Genomic DNA, 14,902 nt, shown 5'->3' with positions numbered 1-14,902 from the left:
ACAGTTATTGTATATTCCCTGAGTAGTGCAGGAGAATCAGATCTTAGAATCTTGTGAGGAAGACATGGTACTTAAATAAGTCTAGTGTAAGGCAGCTTGTAATAAGTAGTACTGACTGCTGAAGAAGCACAAATAAAGGAGATATTCAATCTCACTAGGAACCAGGGAGTTTCATAAACGTGGCTTTGCAAGGTGGGAAAGATTTTCACAGGTGGGAAGGGGTTTGAGATAGGGAACTCAGGCAAAAGGAATAGTGTGCGTGAAGGAATGGAGTTTGGAATGTGAAGTACATGGGGTCTGGGTGGGGTATTGAGGTAGATGATGCAGAAAAATAAGTTAAAGATGGATCTTGCTGCATTAGGAGGCTGTGAGTGGCATGCTAAGGAGTTTGGGCTTTATTACTTAGGAATCGTATTTTTGGTTTCAGGTCATGTCTGGTGGCAGAGAAAAGGCTGAATTGGAGGAGAACAAAACTTAGAACCAGGGACATCAATTATACTATTGTAGTTTCTTAGGAGAGATGATATGGCTGAACTAGGTTATGGTTGTGAGGCTGGAAGGGAGGGGTCACATCCAAGTGATAGTGCAGTAGAGTTAGACCCTTGATTGTTTATGTGTGCATTCTGGGGATTGGCAATGGAGGGAAGAATGACCCTGGACTCTTGAATTTAATGACTTGAAAGGATAATGATGGTATTAACAGATGAGGAAGACAGCAAGAGAAACAAATGAAAAAGTGAATGCTGCAGAGAAGGAGGTACCCTTGAATTTGGCAGTTAGTTATTGGTGATTTTGAAGATAGCAATTACAGTAAAGTGGCTGCTGGAAAGGATTTCAAAGAATGATTGAAGATAGCCATAGGATGAGAATATGGAAGGCAAAGAAGGGAGACTTGAGAGATTTGGTAATAAAGAGAAGAGAGAAAAGGGTGCTAGTTTGAAATGAGTTAAAATAATTAAAGAGTAGAATTAAAAGAAAGTAGAATTATGAGATTTTTGCTTTTTAAGTGACCCATGAGAGGCTTATGGGCAGTGTGCCAAGATGCAAGAGAGCAAAGATTGGGCAGGATGGGATCTAAGCGTTAGGATAGCAGGGTGCAGTGGCTCATGCCTGTAATCCCAGCACTTTGGGAGGCTGAGGCAGGCAGATCACTTGAGGTCAGGAATTCAAGACCAGCCTAGCCAGCATGGTGAAACTAAAAACATAAACTACAAACTAAAAATACAAAAATTAGCCAGGCATGGTGGCAGGTGCCTGTAATCCTAGATGCTCAGGAGGCTGAGACAGGAGAATTCCTTAAATCCAGGAGGTAGAGGTTGCAGTGAGTCAAGATCGAGCCACTGCACTCACTCCAATCTGGGTGACAGAGCAAGACTCCATCTCAAAAAAAGAAAAACCAACAGGGGAGGGAGCCTTCTGCCTCTTTAAACATTCGAGATGCATGTCCTAAGATGCTTCTGTGAAGTTAAGAATATTAATTTTTTGACTGGGTGCAGTGGCTCACGCCTCTAATCCCAGCACTTTGGGAGACTGAGGCGGGTGGATCACAAGGTCAAGAGAATAAGACCATCCTGGTCAACAAGGTGAAACCCCGTCTCTACTAAAAATACAAAAATTAGCTGGGCATGATGGTGCGTGCCTGTAGTCCCAGCTACTCGGGAGGCTGAGGCAGGAGAATTGCTTGAATCCAGAAGGCGGAGGTTGCGGTGAGCCTAGATCGTGCCATTGTACTCCAGTCTGGGTAACAACAGCGAAACTCCGTCTCAAAAAAAAAAAAAAAATTAATTTTTTGGTATTTGAATCTGACAAAACTAGGCATCAAAATATGCCATATATGGTAATTAAAACAATATGGTACTAGTACAGAAAACAGACAAATGGTTAATGAAGTAGAGCAATCAATGCAGAAATAGAACCAGAGAACTTCATATATGAGATTTAAAATCAGTGTGGAAAGCTGGAAATCACCCATAGTTTCATTATCCAGTCACAGTTGTTTTTCACATTTTGCTGTGTTTCCATTTAGTTCGTTTGCTTTTGCTTTTTAAAAATAGTGCTGTAGGCTGGGGACGGTGGCTCACGCTTGCAGTCCTAGCACTTTCGGAGGCTGAGGCAGGCCTGTCACTTGAGGTCAGGAGTTCAGGACCAGCCTGGACAACCTGATGAAATCCTGTCTCTACAAAAAAACACAAAAATTAGCCTGGCATGGTGAGGCTCACCTGCAGCCTCAGCTGCTCGGGAGACTGAGGTGGGAGGATGGCCTGAGCCTGGGAGGTGGTTACAGTAAGCTGAGATGCCACCACTGCACTCCAGCCTGGGTGATAGAGCCAGACCTTGTCTCAAAATAATAATAAATGCTGTAAAGTAAAATTTCTATATGTAATTCTGTGATATAAGCCCTACCTTAGTGTGTTATGAGGATTTTGATGGCCATATCGTATATAATCCATTGTGGGTTTGTTGTAGCTTACGGAACTACTACTTTGAAACAGGACTTTTGGTTGCTCCTAATTCATCACTGTTAAAATAATGCATAGGGAACAAATTATACATAAATGTTTTCTATATTTAAAATGATTTTTGTGAGACAAGATTTATTTATTGTACAAACAGTTCCAGCAGTTCAGAATTGTAAACAGTAAAGGTGTTTCCCTCAACATCTTCTTGTCTTTCTCCTTGGTGGTAACCACTGTTAACAGTTTAGTGTGTTTTTTTTTTTTTTTTTTGTAGAGACCGTCTTGCTTTGTTACCTAAACTGGGGGCAGTGGCGTGATCATAGATCACTGCAGCCTCATACACCTGGGCTCAATCAATCCCCCTGCCTCACCCTCCCAAGTAGTAGGACTATCAGCACGTGCCATTATGCCTGGCTAATTTCTGTATCTTTTGTAGAGACAGGGTTTCACCATGTTGCCCAGGATGGTCTGGATCTCCTGGGCTCCAGCGATCCTCCTGCCTCAGCCTCCCAAAGTGTTGGGATTATAGGCATGAGCCACTGTTTCTGGACTAGTTTCTGTTTAATTTTTGAGTAGCATTAATTAATTGTATGGCTCTCCATAATTTCTTCATTCATTCATCTTTTGGTAGACATTCGTGTTGTTTCCATTTTGGAGGCTATTATGAGTACAGCTGCTATGAACATTTGTGTGCAAGACTTTGTGTGGATATGTTTTCACTTCTTTTGACTAAAAACCTAGGGGTGCACTTGTTGGGTCACATTCACTTTGTAGAAACTGCATTGCATCTTTGCCAACATTGAATGTTGTCAGCCTTTAATATTTTTCTTTGCATGCTTTCTCCCCAAAAAGACCAAAATGGGAATTGGTTTTCTCTTCAATATAAACTTGTAAAGGAATTTTTAAGTTCTAAGGGATGCCAGGCAGGAGATTTATCTATGTGAACAATTATTGGTTTGAGATAGAGAATGTCAAGGATATCCCTAAATGCTTTTCAGGAGATGATGATAGGACATACACATTTATTTCTGCCCCATCACTTCTAGTCCCACGTGACTTCAGAATTTCAACATAAATTATTACTATGAGAATATGCAGCACAGAGGGATTCCCTAGGCCTGAAGATGAGTAGTACTACTGGCCTTTCTTGCAGTATTCTAGGCCAGCACTATTCAATGAAACTTTCTGCAGTGATAGCCACTAGCCGCATATGGCTCTTGAAATGTAGGGCTAGTGGAACTGAAGAACTGAATTTAATTAATTTTAATAGTGAAATACATATAGTTATTATGTTACTGAACAGTGTAGTTCCGAAATGTTATTTTTCAGGAAAGATCCTCTAACAAGGAATAGTTTGACACGTTAGCTGAGCTGGCCCTGGGGCAAGTTTGTGCTTTCTGTCCTTCCCTTTCCTCTGGGAGAGATGAAACCAATACCTAGAGCACCACAGAGGAAGAACCAGTGGATTCCTAAGGGTGACAGTTCAGGTAGGGGCAACTGTTTGGTAATGAGCTCTTCTGGTCAGATGCCACACTCTTTATTTTTCTGTTTATTTTGCCTTATTAAATTATTTAGTAAATAGTAAAGCCTACTTTAATCCAGGTTTGAAAGTGGACCTTTGGACGAAAGTATGTACTATGTTGTCCAGAAGAGTCTTGATAAAATCCCCCTAGTTTCTTTGATGAAGAGAAGCAAATAATCTTTCTGCACAGTAAAGGCTTTCAAGTGGGTAATGATGTAATTCGCTAAAGTTTCCATTAAAGATTTGTCAAAGTTTTCATTCTTTTATATTAGCAATGAGTTTATAAGTTTTGACATTTTAAGTTGTCATAATAAGGACATTTCTATAGACTTCAGATAGTTAAATGTTCTAGTAACACAACTAAACATATAAAATGGCCTATCAAGTTTTGTTTTGAGACAGAGTCTTGCTCTGTCGCCCGGGCTGGAGTGCAGTGGCGTGATCTTGGCTCACTGCAGCCTTCACCTCCCAGGTTCAAGTAATTCTCCTGCCTTACCCTCCCGAGTAGCTGGGACTACAGGTGCACACCGCCATGCCTGACTAATTTTTTGTATTTTAATAGAGGCGGGGTTTCACCGTGTTGCCCAGACTAGTCTTGAACTCCTGAGCTCAGGTAATCCACCTGCCTCAGCCTCCCAGAGTGCTGAGATTATAGGTGTGAGCCACCATGCCTGGCCTGTACTTTCATTTCTTACTAGCTGCATGGCTATAGTTGTTGGCTTTCGTTATGTTTCCTAGGGGCAAGGTCAATGTTAGAAAAATTGTGGAATTTTCCCTTGGCATTGCTGTGGTGAGTAGACAGCTTCTATTTATAGGGACTTATACTTTGTTTAAAAAATGAGATATCCTTCTTGGCTTACCATAAAAACACAGATGCTTCTGGATTCCAGTAGGGAGACCTTTTGTTCACAGCATCTGTTTTGGTTAGCCAGCCCGATGACTTCTGCAGATTTTCTCACTCCTTTTGAAGGACACTTGACAAATAAACAAGTTTATAAGTGAAAAATTAACTTATCATTTTGCATATTTCTTTTGCTTTAGCTATATAGTTCTGTGAACTATTTTGAGCTATTAGGTCATTTTACCTCAATGTTATCACTTTCTAAATAACCTTGAGATGATCAGTCCTTTGTCACATGTTCTTTGGAATGTTGAGACAGATTTGTATTGATTTATAAATTTTTGTGTTCAACAAACGTTTAATGAATACTCACTGTGTACTAGGCCTTGTACTAACTCTGGGAATGACAGATGTGAGCAAGATACAGTCTCAGTCTTTGAGAAGTTTAGTATCTTATATGCAGTGCAAACATGTAGACAGACAATAAAAATATAGTTGAGTGCTTCCCTCTGAAGTTTATTTAATCAGTTTAGTGGGAAGGGGCAGGTGTCTAGGAATGCCTTCTAGAAAAGGTAATGTCTAAGTGGAGAATTGTAGAATGAGTGGGAGTTGTCCAGGGACAGAGCAGGGTTTAGTGGGAGAGGTTATATAAAAGAAAGAAGCTTGCAGGTGAAAAAGACCCTGGGAAACTGAAAAAGTTCAGTATGTTTCTGTCAGATGGCTGATCAAGCTGTGACCTTGGGCAAAATGCTTTCAACATTTATTGAACACATAAATGTGGTCTCATTCACAAAGCAGGCTTGTGGCCTAGACTTTATCCATCTCATGCTAAATGAGTAATTTCCAAACATTTGATCATGAATTTCATAAGTAAAAAATGTTTTGATTATGTACCCTCATATATTGATTATATGCCAATATTTATTTATAAATGATATATAGTACTCAAAGTTATATACACAGTAGAACATGTATAGAAAAAAAATAAAAGAATGAGCTAAAGTTGACATGTACAATGTTCTCATAGTATTAATTTTACTGAAAATACAGAAGCTAGGCCAGGTGCAGTGGCTTACGCCTGTAATCCTAGCATTTTGGGAGGCCAAGGAGGGCAGATCACTTGATGTCAGGAGTTTGAAACAAGGCTGACCAACATAGTGAAACCCTGTCTGTGCTAAAATATACAAAAATTAGCTGGGCATGGTGGCATACACCTGTAATCCCAGCTACTTGGGAGGCTAAAGCAGGAGAATTGCTTGAACCCAGGTGATGGAGGTTATAATGATCCAAGATTGTGCCACTGTACTCCAGCCTGGGCAACAGAGCAAGACTCCATCTCAAAAAAAAAAACAAAATGAAACAGAAAGTAAAGTAGTAAAGTGGCACATCATTATTCTTTCAAAGCTTGGTTTAGTATTATGTAATACAGCTGGCCAGAGGGCTGTTTCTAAATTCAATTTATTTTGATACTTGAAGCAAGGAATCAAAGCCTGGATCAAAATCGGGGAATTTAGCTGTACTTTCTAAATCAGATTCTTTTTTCCTCAAACTTATTCACCATTTATGGAAATGCTTTATTGAAATGTGGCTGGTAAATTTCCATCTATTAGTTGTTCTTACAGATTAATAAAAATATACTTCTATTGTGCTAATAAATGGGTTCCAAAAAAATCACTCTAAGCCTTCGTTTGGAAGATGTTTTAAAAAGTTATAGAATATTCTATTTCTGACCTTATAAAGCATGAAGATATGAGTTTTTGGGTTCTTTGTTTATTTTTTAGGTAATATATATTGTTTTCAACAGCAGAATCACTTAGCAATGGAAATGTTTCCAAATATCCAATTTTGAAATGCTCTATTAGGGAAGATTTTTCTTTTTGTTTTTTTCTGGAAAAGCTGGAAAGAATTCTAACATGTTGCTAAACATTTTTATTTTATAGGAGCAGAGTGAGTTTTTTGTTTTGTTTTGTTTTTTAATACTTAGAACCTCTTCAGAAATAATTAGAAGATGGTTTTTCTCAATCTATAGGAGATACAGTTCATAGCCACCTGAGATCTCTTATAAAAATATACTTTTTCATAATATATTTTTCATAATATACATAAAATTTCATAGTATACTTTTAATAATATACATACAATTTAATACATAAATTTATCAAATTTATTTTATTGCATTTTTATTAGTCAAGATTCTTTTCTTTGGAAGACATGGAAAACTAATTCAAAAAGGCTTGAGCAAAAAAAATTCATCGGCTCATACTAATGTTCAGGACTTGTCTCAAGGACTGTACCTTGGTTGCCAGGTCTGTGTTTCCAGGTTATTTATTAGCTTCTCTGTGTCTCTGTGACAGTTTTATTCTTTTGGAATGGAAAGTCTTCTTCCATGTGGTGCTGTGGCTTGCAGAAGAATGTCTTTCGTCTAGCGCCAGTGTACATAAAATCCTGTGGGTGGGATAGCGTATACGTGGTTGCATGTGTGCTGTGAATGGCAGTCTCACAAAACCACATGGAATGGGGAAGGAACAGTTTCCCAAAGGAAGGGTTTGCTTTTACTGCAGAGAAAGGGATGCTGGGAGTCAAAAACAGTAGATGTTCATTATAGCAATGAGAGTGATAAAGAAGAGAGGATAGAAAGGCATAAAGTATTCTTTAAGGGAATAGATCATGACTTAATTTAATTTTCCTAATCATTGATTCTCACAGAGCATGCAAGCGGCAAGATGTCCGACAGATGAATTATCTTTAACTAATTGTGCAGTTGTGAATGAAAAGGATTTCCAGTCTGGCCAGTGAGTATCTGACTTTGTTTTCTTTTAACCTGCTAAGTGGCACTTGAGAAACTTCCAGACAGTCATTTTTAGGGAAGATTGGAAATTTTTTTTTTTAATTCTTCTTGCTGAGTTTGAAAATGGAGAACATGAAAAAAGTTATGTATTTGAATCATTACTGTGTCAAACTTTGGTAAATACTATATGATGTTTTAAAAAAATCACATACAGTTTTTTATATAGAAAACTTTAGTTTTTATCAGTTTTCTTAGTAGAGCTAAACATACTGGTTATATGAATTGTATAGCAGAGTTGTTAGGTGTTTGGCTCTGGCCAACTCAGATTGTTTGAGTTTTCCTGGCTCTACCAATTGCAAACTGAGTGACCATTTCTGTGCCTCTTTGTCCTGATCTGTAAAATGGAGATAATATCTTCAAGGTAGCTGTGAAGATTAAGTTACATAAATAAAGCACTTAGAACAGTGCCCAACATGTTAATAAGCCCTTAGTAAATATTAGCTGCTATGATCATGATTACGATAATAATCCAAGAGACATGAAAACTGGAAGATGGGCTGGGTATGGTGGCTCACACCTTAATCCTGGCACCTTAGGAGGCCAAGGTGGGCTGGTTGCCTAAACTCAGGAATTCTAGACCAGCGTGGCCAACTTGGTGAAACCCCATCTCTACTAAAAATACAAAAAATTAGCTGGGCGTGGTGGTGGACACCTGTAGGCCCAGCTTCTCAGGAGGCTGAGGCAAGAGAATCACTTGAACCCAGGAGGTGGAGCTGTAGTGAGCTGAGATTGCGCCATTGCACTCCAGCCTGCCAATAAAGTGAGACTGTCTCAAAAGAAAAAAGAAAATTGGGGTAGGGCGTGGTGGCTCATGCCTGTAATCCCAGCACTTTCGGATGCCAAGGGGGGCAGATCACAAGGTCAAGAGATAGAGACCATCCTGGCCAACATGGTGAAACCCCGTCTCTACTAAAAGTACAAAAAAATTAGCCAGATATGGTGGTGTGTGCCTGCAGTCCCATTTATTTGGGAGGCTGAGGCAGGAGAATCACTTGAACTTGGGAGGTGGAGGTTACGGTGAGTCAAGAGTGCGTCACTGCATTCCAGCCTGACAACAGAGTAAGACTCCATCTTAAAAGGAAAAAAAAATTGGAAGATGCAAAGCAAATGTAGAATCCTTAAAAGCATTTTGCATTGTAATTTATTTTAACTGATTCATATTACCCGCTGCCAGGTATTCTAAAGACCCTGCTACAAGTTCAGTGCCATCCATATGCTTCTGAGACTGGTATAAATAAGGAGATGAGGGGCTGTAGGGAAATAAGATGCAAAGTGGTAAGGTTTTAACTGAGCATTTTTTTTTAATGTTGTCTGTGAAATACATGAGTTTCACAGAGTTAGAATTGCTAATCATTGGTTTTCAGCTTCAGAGTAAGAGACTGTGCTATATGATAATATTAACATTGTTTCCAGTGCTAAACATTCTGTGATGTGAAATTGAGCCCAGGACTTTCAACAGATAAACTGAAGTGTAAGTAATCAATGTGAGAATTTGTGAAATTCTTTTACATATCTTAAATTTTCACTGTGCTAGCACTTTGGGAGGCCGAGGCGGGTGGATCATGAGGTCAAGAGATCGAGACCATCCTGGTCAACATGGTGAAACCTCGTCTCTACTAAAAATACAAAAAATTAGCTGGGCACGGTGGTGCGTGCCTGTAGTCCCAGCTACTCAGGAGGCTGAGGCAGGAGAATTGCCTGTACCCAGGAGGCAGAGGTTGCGGTGAGCCAAGATCACGCCATTGCACTCCAGCCTGGATAACCGGAGCAAAACTCCATCTCAATTAAAAAAAAAAAAAAAATCACTGTGCTGATGGTGGAGTTACTCAAAATATAGTTGTGTTCTAGTAGCAAAAGCAAAACCCAAATGTATAGAAAATATTAGCCATTGATGTGAAAAATTACAGCATTCTAAAATAAAATTTTTTTTTTTGAGACGGAGTTTCGCTCTTGTTACCCAGGCTGGAGTGCAATGGCATGATCTCAGCTCACCGCATCCTCCGCCTCCTGGGTTCAGGCAATTCTCCTGCCTCAGCCTCCTGAGTAGCTGGGATTACAGGCACGCACCACTGTGCCCAGCTAATTTTTTGTATTTTTAGTAGAGACGATGTTTCACCATGTTGACCAGGATGGTCTTGATCTCTTGACCTCGTGATCTACCCACCTCAGCCTCCCAAAGTGCTGGGATTACAGGCGTGAGCCACCACGCCCGGCCCTCTAAAATATAATTTTTAAAAAGTTAGTGAGCTAGGCATGGTGGTGTGTGTCTCTGTAGTCCCAACTACTTGGGAGACTCAGGCCAGAAGTTTGAGGCCAGCCTGGGCAACATAGAGAGACCTCATCTATTAAAAAAAAAAAAAAAAAAAAAAAAGATAGTGCCTACTCATAACAATTTGAAACTTCTATCTTACACATAGTACTTTTTAGTTACTTGGTGTAGGAGATTATCATGAGAAGACTATGTTTTATTTATTTACAGGTAATTTCTGAGCAGGGAATTAGCACAAAATTTTTAAAAATAGTAAATATTAATGTCTACATGAAAACTGATGTATTTTGGGAATTTAAAAAAATTTTTTTTTTTTTGTAGATTGTTTCAGCCTTTTGAGAGAGTCTGCAAAGAAATTTAATGAATAGTCTAAAAATTAACTTTTTTTGACTGCTATATTCTAGCTCTTTTATCTTTGGCTTTTTTTTTTTATTAGGATGTGAAGGTAATTATCAGGAGAGGAAATTCATCTAGTTTTTACTTGATATCAAGGACTCCAGATCACTGGCTTCAGTTTTATGTAAACTGGAAATGTAATGAAGTTGGTATTTTGGATGGTATTTTGGCTGGATTCTACCTGATGTGTGTTTGACCCAAGGTGCTCCTTGTATCTGGAAAACATTTGGAATTGCTGACAGTTTTGGAAACTAAATTTGTGGTTCTGTTTCTTCAAACACAGATGATGTTTCCGCCTGATACTCATTAAATATCAGTTTGAAAAGAAATACATTTTGAAATTATGTTCTTAATTTCCTTCAATGTGGAATACTAACTGTGTTTCTGTCCTGCAGGCATGTGATTGTGAGGACCTCCCCCAATCACAGGTACACATTTACACTGAAGACACATCCATCAGTTGTTCCAGGGAGCATTGCATTCAGTTTACCTCAGGTAACTCAGATGTCAATTTGTTCTCTTTTGTTTTTGAAAGTCATAGAATAGTCCATTCATTTTAAGCAAGCATCACCCTATGACCATATTGATTAATACCGAAGAAGAACATGTAAGTATTACATAAGGAATATAAAGATATATTCTATGTTTTTTGTTGTTGTTCTTGTTGTTGTTGTCTTAAGACAGGGTCTCGTTCTGTCACCCAGGCTGGAGTGCAGTGGCACAATCACGGCTCCTGGTCTCAAGCAATTCTCATACAGCTGAGAGTACAAGCTTGTGCCACGGTGCCTAATTTTAAAATTTTTTGTAGAGGTGGGGTCTTAACTATGTTGCCCAGGCTGGTCTTTAACTCTTGGGCTCAAGCAATCCTCCCACCTTGGCCTCCCAAAGTGCTGGGATTATAGGGTGTGAGCCATCATGCCCAATCTAAAGACAGATTCTTAATTGCCAGTTTTTACTATGGCTGCTTTCTTTTGTCTTGATTTTTTTTTTTTTAATTTTTAAAGATTTTGCAGTAAAATCAGTCAGCTATCACATAAAGAGTCAAGTTATTTTAATGGTAACTCCCAGGGTAACAGAAAATACAAAAAAATAGTTTATTTGTAAAATTGGTATCTACTAATAGTGATTTTACAATGTTATAGTGTTACACTAAAGAATTTGGAAAGAATCTCAAATTACAACGTATGTTGCTAGGCTCCCATAACAACTGAATGGGCTGTGATTACAGTTACCACTGTTGGTGGATTCCATGGAATCCAGAGAATTAGATTGCTTAGCGCAGTCCCAGGCACATCATACATAATAGAATGTACCACAAATACTAGTCTGTATCCTCTTCTCCCTTATCATTTTACTCAGGCTGCTGACTGACCCCAATCCTAAGCAATGTAAATGCAATCCCTACCTCCTCCTAGTATACTAATAAGCATTGGTTGACTGCTTGAAAGTTTAGAGAAAGAGATCAAACACTCATTTAAGAACTATTAGGCCAGGTGTGATGACTCATGCAGGTAATTTCAGCACTTTGGGAGGCCAAAGCTGTTGGATCACTTGAGTCCAGGAGTTCAAGACCAGATACAAGGTGAAACCCCACCTCTACTAAAAATTCAAAAATTAGCTGGGTGTGGTGGTGCATGCCTATAGTCTAACTTCTTGCAGGGGCTGAGGCAAGAGGATCACTTGAACCTGGGAAGTCAAGGCTGCAGTGACCTGAGATAGTGCCACTGCACTCTAGCCTGGATGACAAAGTGAGACCCTGTTTCAAAAAAAAAAAAAGAAGAAGAAGAAAGAACTGTTAGGCCAGGTGCTTCACGCTTGTAATTCTAGTGCTTTTGGAATCTGAGGAGGATCGCTTGAGACCAAGAATTTCATACCAGCATAGCAAGACCCTTGTCCCTACCACTAGTCTCTACAGAAAAATTTTTTTTTAATTAGCTGGGCATGGTGGCACATGCCTGTAGTCCAGGCTACTTGGGAGGCTGAGTTTGGGAGGATCACTTGAGCTTAGGAAGTTGAGGCTGTAGTGAGCTATAATTGTTCTGTTACACTCCAGCCAGGGCTACAGAGTGAGATTCTATTTCTTAAAAAGGAAAAAAAAAAAAAAAAGAAATAAAAGGAACTAGCAAAAATTTCTTGAGACCCTCACATATTACAGAAAATTTTCACTCACTATTCCACCTCTCTGTTTGATGCTTCTTCATTATCCAGACCACTTTCACATTTGTTTCTATGGATTAAAAGTTTGGGATATTCCAGGGTTCACCAGCTTTTAGAGTTCTATTTGGGATTCTGAATGTTAGAAATAGCTTGAGATGTGACCATTTCTCCTTGTCTCTGTTTTGTAAAAGTAAATTTCCTGTAAAAAAAATTTACCCCAATATTCTCTACAGACCAAGCTCTACTCTAGGTACTTTGGCATGTGTTAGCTCATTTAATTCTCCAAACAACCTTATACACTAGCTACTGCTGTTATCCCTAAGGACTGTTGTATTCGTCCATTTTCATACTGCTATGAAGAAATACCTGAGGCTGGGTAAATTATAAAGAAAAAAGGGATTTCATGGACTCACAGTTCCACATGGCTGGGGAGGCCTCACAATTATGGCAGAAGGCGAAGGAGGAGCAAAGGCATGTCTTACATGGCAGCAGACACGAGAGCATATACAGGGGAACTGCCCTTTATGAAACCATCAGATCTCGTGAGACTTATTCACTATCATGAAAACAGCATGGGAAAACCCATGCCCGTGATTCAATTACCTCCCACTGGGTCCCTCCCATGACACTTGGGGATTATGGGAACTATAATTCAAGATGAGATTTGGATGGGGACACAGCCAAACCATATCAGCCATCTCTGGGACTGAAGCACAGAACCTGAATGTGGCTTCTTTGTGACCGAAAGTCTAAGCTTAATGAGCATGCCGCTAAATTTCAGGTTGGCCAGAAGTGGGGGGTTTTACAGAAGATGTCTTCTGGGGGAGGTGAAGGGCAGAGAGGAGGGAAACAGGATGTGGTAAGAAAGCTGCAAGGAAGAGTGCTTATTGCACATATTCATGGTGCAGCATCTTCTAAACCACCCGTCACAAAGTCTCCAGTGTTCAGATGAGCAGGCAAACTATTTTCAGCCAAAAATAGCTTTTCTCATTGTTCTTTGGAGTGTTATCAGTCATTACAGATTTTGAATCTATACCAAGCCAGCCCCAAATTCCTGCCTAAACACAATCTGGCCTGCCTTTGTACTTCTTGCCATTGTAAACAGTAGGGATTTGGGAAGTCTAAAATCTAGCTGTAAATATCTAAAAATCTCCTGACTAGTCTACAAAGAGTAGCTATGACCATCTGATTTGAGTCCCTGCTTGTATTTAGTCTTCATTGAATCCAATGTCTTACTTTTTGAGATACTGTAACAAACAGTAACACTAACTGCAGCAGTACTGAAGTGTTATCTGATACAGTGAAGACCTTCTGTAGCATCATACTGTGGAAAGGAGCATCTTTCTCAGTGGTGCCAGCTTTACTGCAAAAGACAAACTTTGCACATTTTGGGACAGGTGTTCACATGTAAACTATAGCACACCCATGACTTTCCTAGGGCAAGTAACAAAGAACTATTACTGGGTGGCTTAAAACAACAGATTAATTCTTTCACAGTTCTGGAGGCTAGAAGTCTGAAATCAGTGTGTCAGTAGAGCCATCCCTCTTTGACGGCTCTAGGGAAAAATCTGTTCCATGCTTAGCTTCTGGTGTTGCTGGCAATCCTTTGGTGATCCTTGGCCTGTAGCTGCATCATTTCAGTTCTGCCTCTGCTATCACGTGGTGTTCTCTCTGTGTGTCTGGTCTCTTCGGTTCTTAGGATACCAGTCATACTGGCTTAGTGTTCACCCTAATTCATTATGGCCTCATGTTAACTTGATTACATTTGCAGAGATCTTATTTCTAAATAAAGTCATATCCACAGGTGTTGGGGGCCAAGACTTCAATGTACTTTGGAGGGAGAGCACAATTCAACCATGATAGCATACCATGCTTTAATCTTTGAATGTGTTCCTAAAATTCATTAAAATTCCTCTTTTTCCTGTCTAGTTTTGATTGCTTTTAAGTATCTTTTTTTATCGTTTACTTTACAGAGAAAATGGGCTGGTCTTTCCATTGGGCAAGAAATAGAAGGTAGGTATATTTTTTAGCCACCTGATAAAGATTTTCTGTATGATTTTCTCACAGTTGTTGAGATCTATACAATTTTCTATTCCTAGTGGTCAGACCTTAAACATTCATTGTGTTCAGAATACTGCTTAGATCTATGAAAATGGGAAGGAAATAGTTATGGTACCTCTGTTTCTATATCTTTTATGAAGTATGTGATAAAGTCATCATAGTTCAAGGCAAGGAAAGCAGTTTATAACTTCCACTGGGGGGAAAAAAAGACTAAGTTGCTTATAGGTAATAAGACAAAGAGCTAATAAGCAAAAACTGGCATTGTTTCTTAGCAATGTGGCAAAGTTGGGAAATGGATTATGAGTCTTCTTTAGTCAGATGATTTTATGTCAACTTCATGGTTACAGTAGGG

General features: G+C 39.3%; 1 protein-coding gene across 2 annotated transcripts in view; it reads left to right on the top strand.

The window, feature by feature from the left end:
• Positions 1-14,902, top strand: part of NSF (N-ethylmaleimide sensitive factor, vesicle fusing ATPase) — a 158,176-nt gene that overhangs the window by 20,137 nt on the left and 123,137 nt on the right. For both annotated transcript variants that reach the window (XM_035300241.3, XM_054255956.2), the window contains 3 exons: positions 7,526-7,611; positions 10,728-10,827; positions 14,463-14,502. In XM_035300241.3, coding sequence (XP_035156132.2) covers positions 7,526-7,611; positions 10,728-10,827; positions 14,463-14,502 — 226 coding nt within the window. The remainder of the gene's footprint in view (positions 1-7,525; positions 7,612-10,727; positions 10,828-14,462; positions 14,503-14,902) is intronic.

The sequence above is a fragment of the Callithrix jacchus genome, chromosome 5 (genome assembly GCF_049354715.1).
Source record: "Callithrix jacchus isolate 240 chromosome 5, calJac240_pri, whole genome shotgun sequence".
In the NCBI taxonomy this organism is placed as follows: domain Eukaryota; kingdom Metazoa; phylum Chordata; class Mammalia; order Primates; family Cebidae; genus Callithrix; species Callithrix jacchus.
The sequence above is the reverse complement of the archived record's forward strand: the minus strand, read 5'-3'. Positions and strand labels throughout refer to the sequence as shown.